The 12,404-nt window shown below is 44.1% G+C and overlaps 1 protein-coding gene across 2 annotated transcripts in view; it reads right to left on the bottom strand.

Moving 5' to 3' along the window:
• Nucleotides 1-12,322, bottom strand: part of LOC126985129 (optineurin-like) — a 51,499-nt gene extending 39,177 nt beyond the window's left edge. The window contains exons 1-4 of one of the 2 annotated variants that reach the window (XM_050839667.1): nt 12,178-12,290; nt 8,717-8,741; nt 4,660-4,799; nt 2,317-2,416 (exon numbers count right to left, since the gene is read on the bottom strand). In XM_050839667.1, the coding sequence (XP_050695624.1) occupies nt 2,317-2,416; nt 4,660-4,794 (235 nt within the window). In that variant the 5' untranslated portion in view covers nt 4,795-4,799; nt 8,717-8,741; nt 12,178-12,290. Of the gene's footprint in view, nt 1-2,316; nt 2,417-4,659; nt 4,800-8,716; nt 8,742-12,177 lie in introns of both variants that reach the window. The other variant, XM_050839666.1, reaches the window with a different exon arrangement.
• Between the last annotated feature and the right edge of the window lie 82 nt (nt 12,323-12,404).

Here is a 12,404-nt window from a genome sequence, read left to right as displayed (position 1 = left end):
AGTAACTGAATGAAATTGCTACTTCCGTAGGTGTCACTGTCATGAATTACATAGCTGCTTCTTGTGTAACACTATCATTAATAACTACAGATAGAGTAAGCACAAATTATTTGTTTATAGTGTGGACACTACTTACATTTTAAATCCCACTGTACGGATCATTCATACAATGCCATTTATAATTAACCCGAGAACGTTGGCAGACCCTTTTCTGCGCTTTCACGAGTTGTGGCTGTGGTACGGTGGACCCTAAAATGGGCTCACCATAAAACCCATAATTCAAGCTAATTGTAGGCGGTGGTGGCATAGAGCAACCCACCATACATGCCCTGGGTCACAGTGGTGGGTGAGTGATCTTGAGATGGGCTTTTTTGTCATAGGTGGTGCTGTAAGGTCATGGCAGACTGAATTATCTATCCACACAGTAATCACTTGTCAAATTCTCTAAAGTAGACAACAAGCGACTCTCGGCTAGATGCCACGCGTCACAAGACTGTTTATTTTGTAACAAACACCACCCAAAAAGAATGGAGTTTGAGTAAAAGTAAATATTTTTAACAGCTTTATGGTTATGAGAGGAGTACTCTGATGTACGTTCCATGCTCTTTTCTTAGTCGCAAAATGCAGTGTAGTTTTGCCGTTTCTCGACACTTCTCGGCTTTCCCATAGCCGAAGCCCACGGGTTAAACAAGTACTCAGCTCATCCTTCACCTCTGTCTGTGCATAATCTAGGTGAGCAGCCCTTCTAATGTGGAATATAGCTCTCACCAGTGTTAAGCCTGCATCAATGGTCAATTGGACTTTTCTCCTTTAATGTATTATTGACCCTATCTACAGTGTTCCAAGGGACGCTCATCCACTCCCAAGTGAAAGTTAAGACCTTAATAGAGTACTATATTCAATATCTTGATCTTGGCTGGGGTGGTGCAACCGACCCTTCTAATGCGGAAGGCCTCAAATACATCACATCAAATTTCAACGTATTTTTGACTCCCTTCACTACTGAATACACCTCTGTGGTCTAGTGGTCAGTGTGCCTGGCTACCGTGAGCCCGGGTTCAAATCCCGGCCCAGGCAGTCAGTATGTAGCTCACCCAGCTGTTCATCCTCCCTTTTGGGCTGGTCGATAAAAGGGTACCTGAGGTAACCTGGGAAAGGCAAACTGTGGCAATCCTGGATTTCACATTGGCCTGTGCCCCAGGGTAAATGGTTGTTACCTACCACAGGCTCAAAGGGCCGATGGATCAGGGACGAGTACTGCAGCCACGTGCAGCTCTAGCGTATGCACCCACCTTATCTTTAACTACAAAATGAAACTGAACAAACTGTACTGCTCTGAAATTGGACATTTTTGTTGATCATCAGTGTATTTGTTTCAATTGGAAATATCTGGGGATTTGGAAATATGGAAACACACAGCTAATGCCCCCTAACCCACATTCCCACCTCTCCCGTTCCCACTAAATTTCAAGTTGAGATTTTCAACATCAATCATAGCCAAGTTCAAGGTGAGCCAAATCTAATGAGACAAAATTGCATCTGATTGGAATGATAGTATTTGAGTAACTCACCTCAGAATGAAACAACTTTAGCACTCGCCACTGCTAAAACAGCCCATATATGGCATGGGAAGCACGGGAGAAAATACTTGTAACCTTGGGGTTTATACTGGCTCAGGTCACATCCCCTTCCCTACTTTGTCACTAACAGATGAGAGGATCACAGGGGCAAGAAGAAACTTTTCCCACCCTTTTAAGCCCCATCTGCTAGTGACAGCCAGGAAGGAATGTAATCTGACCGTCCCATTATCTGACGCTACGGAGTGAGATCAAGTTTGCTTGTCCTACCTGCTGTCTGTATGTATCTATAATATGGAACTCTGCCTTATACTTGCCTTACTTCTGCTCTTCCTTCCAGGCAATGAAGAAAGTAACAGTGTACACCAAAACTGTGCCTACCACTATGAGATCATGTCTGTGTGATTAACTCTGTCTACTTGGTTCAGCCATTTTGGGAGAGGGGTCCAGCCACACAACATTCATCTATAAGGTGAAGCAGTCAGTTCTGATGAGGCAACTGCCAGGAGTTTCCCAGAAGCAATCAAGACAATTGGTATTCTTCTTTACTAAATATTTTTGGGATCAAGAAGATAGTCATGAACTTGATATTCCTTATCTGTGTGTAACCCTCGGCAAAAAATTGGTTCATTAAGAAATTCAATTTTCAACCACTTTCTATGTAATGCAATGTTGCCCATAGCAGGAGTTTCCTGTACCTAACAGTGTATATATAAGATACACACACAGATGAAAATACCTTTTAATTCCAGGTTTTCACAGATGATGGTTCGAAACCTGGTGAGAAGTTCCTGCTGGCTCACTGTCTCCTCAGCTGCCATCAGAGAGGACAAGGACTCCTGAAGGAGAACAAAAGTTAAAGTTGGCTTAAGATATTAATTCACGTACTTTTCAAAGAGATATTCTAAATAACTTTGAAATTGTTGTGTCTGACGAAGAGTGAAAGAGAATTACAAACTGTTGTCTCCTGAAACATCATCAGAATGGCAAAGCAGAATGAGGATTTAGCATGAATCAATTCAAAATAATCAATTTAACACAAAAACCTGAATACAGAACACATCAATTCTACAAAAACATATTCAAAATGAAAGAATAAAAACTTGCAGCAAAATAATTGACTCCTCCATGTGACAGTAAGGAAAGACAGCCAAACAAAAAAAATATGAAACATGCATATGAGACACACTGAGAATGTTTATTGTAGAAGGTGACAGTTGTGTGCTGTCGAAGTATAGGGGATAGGTGTTTGGAAGATTGTGTTGAGTTGACAGGTGCAGAAATCGAGCTTTTGATGTACTGAAGGACACCAAGTTCTTCCTGCCCCATGCAGAAATGATAGGAAGATCTGAGGTTAAGCACACTGCAGCATCCAGCCAATTCTCATTCTAATTGGCATTGCGAAGAGTGCATTTACGAGGTTTATCTGACGAATAGCGGAAGGTCCCGGGTTCGATCCCAGGGCGGTGCCTGCCTTTTCTGGTGAACCCCCTACCACTCCAACAATTAAGTTTTTGAAATATTCTCTCCATATCTCTTTCACACCTTCCCCGTCTTTCAACATCTTTTCATTCTCATCCATAACTTCATTTATTTTACTTTGGGAGATATTTTCTGCATTTCTTTCATTTTTTACTTCTTTCCAATATGATTTTCTGTTCCCTTTATATTTTTCACTTAGTCTTTTTCCAAAGTCTTCATCAACTCTCTCCTTACTTTCTTTTATTGCTTGTTTTAATTTCATTTTGCATTCTCTATATGTCTATTTCCTTTCCCTTTTTACTTGCTCAGTCACATTTCTTTTTTGAGTTTTCTTAAAAAGTTCCTTTTTTTCTTTTACTATCCTCCTTATCTCTTCTGTCCACCATGGATTTCCTTTTCTTTTTCCATCTCTCACCAACACAACACTAAGTCATTATTTCTTTAAATGTTCCAAAAACTTTTTCAACATTTGTACTACATCTCATCAATTGTTAACATTTTCAACTCTGAAACTACTGAGGGTAACTGAACAAGCTGTACTGCACCAATAGCAGACATTTTTGTTGATCATCAGTGTATTTTTTGCATCTAGAAATATCCAGGAATCTGAAAATATCCAGAAACACAGCTAATGCCCCATCACCCACATTCTCACCTCTCCGGTTCCCACTAAGTCTAGAATAAAGATCTTCAACATCAATCATAGTTAAGTTCAAGGTAAAAAAATAACTCTAGCATTTGCTGCTTACTAAAATAATCCTTACAGGTGGGAGGCAAGTGAGAAAATATCTGTAACCTAGGAGTTAAGTGGTACACGATTCTATACAGTGGCCATAAGAAAATGTCAACAGACATTTGGAGAGTAAAGCAATTGTACAGTTGACCAAAAGAATATCGAACACCCATGGGTCGACTGAATAAAATTTGAGTGAAATCTTTAGACTTGGTGTTGTGTTGGTTAGGTGGGTTCTAACAGCTGGAGTCAAGCAATTGGTATCCGCCTAACCAACACAACACTAAGTCTTTTTTCTTTTTCTTTTATGCTTTAGCCTATAACACTGGTAAGCTTTCTTGGTGGGGCCTGGTGGTTGGCCCCAGCCCATTACAGCACAGGCAAGTGTTTATAGTGGCACCATCTTCCTTGGGTCATGCTACCCCCTGGAGCTCATCTTTGATCCTCTTTTAGAGAGAATTTAGAGTCTGGGTTGATAGATGGTCTTCAGGAGAGCATGTGGGTAGTCTTAGGCCACTCAGTGATGACTGAAAAATTGCCAGCTTGTAATGGCAGGCAGGACGTGAATCTGCTCTGATCACTCAGCCTCCCTTCTATGGATTTGACTCATACTCTATTCAATCAATATTTTTTTGCTGACTTAAGTGACTTTATTGTAGTTACTCCTTCAGACTACTGGGTGCAGCTCGGGCACCAATAACAAAGTAAAAAATAAATTACAGGCAGATGATCTCACTAGGAAGAAGAAAGAAAAGAGTAGGAAACCAAGATTATCTCAGTCAACTATCAATAAAAATGAGTCAGTTACTTAAAACAAATAAAAACTATGAAACCAGTGGTACTTGATACTGCCTTCACTGGCCTCACCTGCATTTCAACAGCAATGCCATTGGTTGAACCTCCAACAGCTGTCTCTGGCAAAGGAGAGAGGGATTCGGTGGCAGGCATGGTGACCCCACACATCCCACCCTGACCCATGCTGGGCTCGTCTTGTCGCACCATCACTCCTGTTAAATTAAGAGATCAGGTTACATTAGGTCATTAATGGCTACACTGATTAGATTACAGACAGGCACAAAAACTTTGATTATTGATGGAGATTGAGATCACATTTGAATGTAAGGTAAAGGTAAAGTTGGGTTCATAAGCTACAGCTGCGTGCTGCTCCAGTGCTCATCTTTGTCGCATTGGCCCTTTGAGCCTGTGGTGGGAAGAACCCATTACCCCAGACATGCAAATCATAAGTACACTCAAATCATTTACTAGTGAATGCCGTTCTATAAAAATCAGGTAATAAAAAATTTAAGTCAGTAACAGAAACTGGATTATAACTGCAAGCAGAAACATCAGCAAACAGGTCCTGTTGGCAGTAGGGATGGGTGGGGTAGGGGGGAGGCAGTGGCCGAGTGGTCACTGTGCGGGCGTGGTGAGCCCAGGGACTTAGGTTCAAGTCCCACTGGTGCTCGATGACAGATTTAGAAGTGATAAAAGTGAGAACAGGACCAGAAAATATGAAAAATTTTATGTGTTCTATTACAGTTGAAATGCGGTGAAAAACTGACAGTAATGGTGACGCATGCGCCCCCACACCCAGCATTCTGGACAAGTGAAACTTATAACCTGTTAGAAGGTACAAGTAAAGCATATATATATATATATATATATATATATATATATATATATATATATATATATATATATATATATATATATACAGTAGAGCCCCACTTAGCGCGAGATCAATTAGCGCGAACCGCAATTAGCGCGAGTCACCATCTACCAAGAAAAAAAATAATTAGCGCGAAAGCCTCAGTTTGTGCGAGCAGCCACCACGACTGAATTTTGAAAATTGTGCCAAGCCGCCATGATGCGCGGCACAAGCCGCCATGATGCGCAGCACAAGCCGCCATGATGCACAGCACAAGCCGCCATGATGCGCAGCACAAGCCGCCATGATGCGCAGCACAAGCCGCCATGATGCGCAGCACAAGCCGCCATGATGCGCGGCACAAGCCGCCATGATGCACAGCACAAGCCGCCATGATGCACGGCACAAGCCGCCATGATGCACGGCACAAGCCGCCATGATGCGCGGCACAAGTCGCCATGATGCGCGGCACAAGCCGCCATGATGCACGGCACAAGCCGCCATGATGCACAAGCCGCCATGATGCACGGCACAAGCCGCCATGATGCACGGCACAAGCCGCCATGATACGCGGCACAAGCCGCCATGATGCGCAGCACAAGCCGCCATGATGCGCGGCACAAGCCGCCATGATGCACAGCACAAGCCGCCATGATGCACAGCACAAGCCGCCATGATGCACAGCACAAGCCGCCATGATGCGCGGCACAAGCCGCCATGATGCACAGCACAAGCCGCCATGATGCGCGGCACAAGCCGCCATGATGCACAGCACAAGCCGCCATGATGCACGGCACAAGCCGCCATGATGCACAGCACAAGCCGCCATGATGCGCGGCACAAGCCGCCATGATGCGCGGCACAAGCCGCCATGATGCGCGGCACAAGCCGCCATGATGCACGGCACAAGCCGCCATGATGCTCCGCACAAGCCGCCATGATGCGCGGCACAAGCCGCCATGATGCGCGGCACAAGCCGCCATGATGCGCAGCACAAGCCGCCATGATGCGCGGCACAAGCCGCCATGATGCGCGGCACAAGCCGCCATGATGCGCGGCACAAGCCGCCATGATGCACGGCACAAGCCGCCATGATGCGCGGCACAAGCCGCCATGATTCGCGGCACAGGCCGCCATGATGCGCGGCACAGGCCGCCATGATGCGCAGCACAAGCCGCCATGATGCGCGGCACAAGCCGCCATGATGCGCGGCACAAGCCGCCATGATGCACGGCACAAGCCGCCATGATGCACGGCACAAGCCGCCATGATGCACAGCACAAGCCGCCATGATGCACGGCACAAGCCGCCATGATGCGCGGCACAAGCCGCCATGATGCACGGCACAAGCCGCCATGATGCGCGGCACAAGCCGCCATGATGCACGGCACAAGCCGCCATGATGCACGGCACAAGCCGCCATGATGCACGGCACAAGCCGCCATGATGTGCGGCACAAGCCGCCATGATGCGCAGCACAAGCCGCCATGATGCACAGCACAAGCCGCCATGATGCGCGGCACAAGCCGCCATGATGCGCGGCACAAGCCGCCATGATGCACGGCACAAGCCGCCATGATGCACGGCACAAGCCGCCATGATTCGCGGCACAGGCCGCCATGATGCGCGGCACAGGCCGCCATGATGCGCGGCACAAGCCGCCATGATGCGCGGCACAAGCCGCCATGATGCACGGCACAAGCCGCCATGATGCGCGGCACAAGCCGCCATGATGCGCGGCACAAGCCGCCATGATGCACGGCACAAGCCGCCATGATGCGCGGCACAAGCCGCCATGATGCGCGGCACAAGCCGCCATGATGCACGGCACAAGCCGCCATGATGCGCGGCACAGGCCGCCATGATGCGCGGCACAAGTCGCCATGATGCGCGGCACAAGCCGCGAGAGCCCTTACTTTAGCAGACGACGCCATGTTGATGCAGGGCGAGTGCTTTGTTTACGTTGTGGATGTGGATACGGGCAACTGACCTTGGCCGTGTGTAACGCACACCCGGAAAATTTGGATTTGCCGGTTGTCCAAGTATGATACTGCCTTAGGTCAGCGAGGCTGCTGACCGGGTGAGCGCCGGCGATAACGTCATAGGACTCCCAGCGAATCACAAGCGTGTTTTCAGAGCTCAGCCAATCGTAGGGTTGTTTTTTTAATGTGAGTGATTATTTTGAGTAATTATCAAACCCAAAAGTCAGACCCACGTGTGCACCAAATAATTTTTTTCATATTGGTTACTTTATTCAATTAGCGCGAATTCAGTTAGCGCGACCGCGTTCATGCACCTAATTCTCGGGCTAAATGGGGCTCTACTGTGTATATATATATATATATATATATATATATATATATATATATATATATATATATATATATATATATATATATATATATATATATATATAGTCACCCTTGATAAAAATAAATTACAATTTACAATAGTTTCATTATATTATGTACACAAATAAAAATCCCACCCAAATTTTTGCGGCACACCAAGGAGATAATGGTGGCACACACTTTGAGAATCACTGCATTAGAGGATACTATTAGAAATGGCAAAAATGTGATTTTAACAGGAGACTTTAACTGTAAAAATGTCATATCGGAAAAGTTTGAACTCGATGGTGAAGAAAATACATGGGAAGTTAAAGTATTGAAATTGGTCACAGATAACCTCATGACACAGTGGGTGAGGGAAGAGATGAGATTTAGAGATGAACCAGCAAGATAGTACTTAATTTTCACTAGAGGAATAGACTTGTTAAGTGAAGTGCAACACGAGTGCCCAATGGGAAAAAGTAACCATGAAGTATTACAAATAGTAATAGTTTAAGGATGTAAAGAGATTGGATTAGAGAACCATAAAGCAAAAAGAAGAAATTACAATAAAGCTTGGTGTAATGATTAGCAAGTTTTTTGGGGGAGCATAAATTGGTCAGAAAAAAAGCTGAGAAAAGTACAACAAAAATATGACTACGTACAGTATCTCCATTTAAAACTGGCCGGTGGGGTGTAGGCCTATGCAGGTCAGCCCCGCCCCATATCTTTGCCACACACCCTCAACACCTCTCGCTTCCTCTTATATATCAGCTATTTACTATCTTTAAATGAATTAATTAAATAATTGGATAATCCAATAAGGTCAATGATGTGTTAATATTGTTTCTCTTTTGTGATAATAACAAAGATTTTGTTTAAATACCATGACACTTGACAACATTGTCAAGTGTCGTGGTATTTATTCAAAAAATTTTATACTTACATATATTTCCATTATATAAGGCTGGCTGTGGGTATTTATTATGCAGAATTAATGCTCATTTGAATAAAAGGGATGCAGATACTTTGGACAGCATAGGAAAAAATATCTAGGCTAATAGCCAATATGCAGGCAAAAAGCATATGAAAACTGAAATATGGTACATTATTATTTCATGAGGAGCCACACTATTATTTCAGGAGACTGTAAGCAAATATTGGGATTCTTAAAACTTTTCAAACATTAAAGTTCCATATGAGGTACAACAACTAGCAGGAATCAGAAGTAATATAAAAATGCTTATCAGTAGGCACCAATAAATTTCCCTAAGTAATATATCCTACATGATGCTCAATTAATATATTTTCTAAAGTAGAGAAAGCAGCTCATGGGTACAAAATACTCAGAAAAAAAAACGCTATGCCTTGCTTCCGCAAAGAAAAGAGTAAGAGTAATCAAAGTGAATGTATTAATCAGTTTTAAAGGTGTTTTTAAATGGGAAATACAGATAAGGGAAGGCTGGCTGTTCCAGAGTTTACCAGAGAAATGGATGCAAGAGTGAAGGTGCAGGTTAAATCTTGCATAGGTAATTTACTAATTTTGGCACCATAAGGGTAAGTTGGAGTGGAAAGTCTTATGCAGAAGAGCTGAGGAAGTGGTAGAGGCATGCAGTTAGCAAGTTTAGAAGTGCCCCCTAAACTGACCTTTGTAGGGATTCAAAACTTCTTGGGTTTGACTTGTAATACGGCCCTTACACCCACAGTACTTGAAAATTAACAAGTACATTCAAGTACATAATGAATCACCTTGACACAAACAACATCCTTACTGACTCACAACACGGCTTTCGACCTAAACGCTCATGTGAATCGCAACTAGATGATTTTAGTGTCAGAATTTGTCTTTTGCCTTATAGTTTTCGAATAGGGATGTTGTTTTCTTGAGACACGTTTCTGTTTTGAAAACAAGCACAATATGTGTTTTTGAGATTTTGCAAAATTATCCCCCTTGGAAAACTTCTGGCAGGAATGATCTGTGTTACACACAACATCAAAACTAGAGAAAACAATCAGAAACATGCTTAACTAGAACAGTTAGAATGATTCAGAGGTGCTTAACATATCCTACACACCTGTAAATGTCACTTGAATGGAGACATGTCGAAAAATGGCTCAAAATGGGGTGACTTCGGACACCTAAATATAACTAAATATTGTGGGGTGACTAAGGCGGGGTTCCCACTATTCCGTTTTTACGGCTCCGTCAACCGTCAGTAACGTCATCAACAGAGCCCGGACCCCGCACAGAGCCCATCCAGAGATGAACTCAAGTTAACTTTTGGGTCCGTAACAGCGGTGGTGGTGCCAGTCCAGTGATGTTGAATATTCTACATATCATGAAAATATGAAATAGAAGTACTTACCTACAAAATAACATATACAAGAATAAATTTTTAGTGAACTGCATCATGATAAAATCTGATCAATGAGATGTAAAATAGTGTGCACTTCAAAGAGCCCTAACACACTTGAATGTTGCCCTGCCATTATAAAAATTTCTTGTGGTGATTATGTGATCATTAAGCTTAAAAAAAAAAAAAAAACTCAAACTGTGCTCTACATCTTGTAGTTTTTTTTGTAATAACATTTTTTTCAAAATTATTGACCATCTTCCCTGCTACTACTGACCTGAAATGTGGAAACTTCTTTCCCAAGATTTTTGCCAATTTTTTTCCCAGTTCAACAGTGTCCGAAGTCACCCCTGGAATGTGCGAACAGGCTCAGATACATAAACCCAATGAAATATAGCCACTGTCTGAAGTCCCCCTGTAGTGCCGTGGTGACTAAGCCTGATGGGCGAGCCTCCCATAACTCCCTCTGCCAGGGGGGTACCTCTTTGGCCAACTGGTTAAGGAGTGGCTCTCCCCGTCTCATTGGTCATGGGTTCAATCCCCGGCGCTGGCAAACCTTTCCTTGTCTGGATTAATTTCTTGTGTGTTTCGTTACACGCTGTGTTAGTGTGGAAGTGTAGAAAAGAGAAAAGTTGGGCATGACTCTGATGACAAGGCGGTGGCATCCTCTCCTGTAGTTCTGTTGTGTCACCCTGAGTGGGTAACAGGTAGAGTGATGGCCCATGTTTTCCAAAGTTCATAGAAAATGGGAAATCTCAATACACAGAAATTAATCTACATAAGAAGGGGAGCCGTGTAGTGCCGCGGCGACTAAGCCTGATGGGCGAGCCTCCCATAACTCCCTCTGCCAGGGGGGTACCTCTTTGGCCGACTGGTAAAGGAGTGGCTCTCCCATCTTGCTGGTTGCAGGTTCGATCCCCGGCGCTGGCAAACCTTTCCTTATCTGGATTAATTTCTCGTGTGTTTCGTTACACGCAGTGGCTGTGTCGGGCATGACACCCCCAAGGGTGTCCGAAGTCCCCCCCAGAGATGGGGTGACTTCGGACACCCATATTATTTCACTTAGCACAAAAAGTTCAAAACTATTAAGTTTTGTGAAAATGTTGCACCATGTAATAATAGCCATTAACAATACAGAGTAAATGCATACTCAGCATAGATCCTAGGCCTAGAAACAAAAAATTCATATGCAAAAACCCTTGAAAACTGTCCGAAGTCACCCCGGTTGACGCTACTGTTTAGATGCTTCATGAGTACCTTAATAATGGCTTTCAAGACAAGGTAGGCAAATCATGTTTAACAAATAGGGCAAATTAATGGGAAGTAGCCCAAAAAGTCGCGTGCAGCCTCGAAAAGTAGCGTAGTACGCTCTACTCTTCACCCAATCAAGCAACACTCATACGTGTGTGTAGGGGAAACCATAAAGTACCTAATCTAACGTAACATAACATAAACTAAACCAATGTAGGTAATTCTTTACAAGAGGTCTGACTCTCCCTACCTAAAATGGGGCAAATTCCCTACTCCCACACTGCATATTGCCAATGCCTCACACTGTATGTCGAATATATTTAAACTTCTCCAACCTAACTTTACATAACCTAGCCTTGACTCCCCTTCTAATAGGGGGCTTCGCCCCCTCAACTCCCCCTGCTAAGGAGACTGAGTGAAATTGCGTGGTTTACGTACGAGGTAAAAAATCCCTCGAACATATTTAAACTACTTCAACGTAACTTTACATAACTTTCTAACGGGGGAGGGGGCTTCGCCCTCCTCGACCCCCCTCTGCTATGGAGACAGTGAAATTGCGTGGTTTCCGTACGTGGCACAGAATCCCTGAATGTATGGAGTTTCCCTACGTCAAGGTAAATGTGAGGAGTTTCCCTACATCTAGGGTATTTTCAACCCCCCATAACTAAAAACTATTATGTGTTTGCGACACATTTCATGTTGCGCCGCAGACCCCGAGCCAATTTTGGGTGCGAGGGGTGGGTGTGGGCAGACACTAGAATAGTATCCGTTTTTCACCCCCCAAAGCCAGTGCCCACGTTACCTGCGGGTGGTGAGCCTCCTTCTTCTTCTGTTGGTGGTGTTGTTGTTTTCAGCGTCCCAGCAGCACGGCCACTCACTGCTACTTGTTGGGCGCAACGCTGCCTGCTGTGCGATAAAGCCCTTCACAATACGATAATCAGGATGGGGGGGAGGGAGGGGGGGTGCAGTGATGATAATAAAAGAGAAGTAAAAAAAACGAGTGTGGCAGGGGAAAATAACAAGAGGGCA

The sequence above is a fragment of the Eriocheir sinensis genome, chromosome 58 (genome assembly GCF_024679095.1).
Source record: "Eriocheir sinensis breed Jianghai 21 chromosome 58, ASM2467909v1, whole genome shotgun sequence".
Taxonomy (NCBI): Eukaryota; Metazoa; Arthropoda; class Malacostraca; order Decapoda; family Varunidae; genus Eriocheir; species Eriocheir sinensis.
This window is presented reverse-complemented; position numbering and strand designations above follow the sequence as displayed.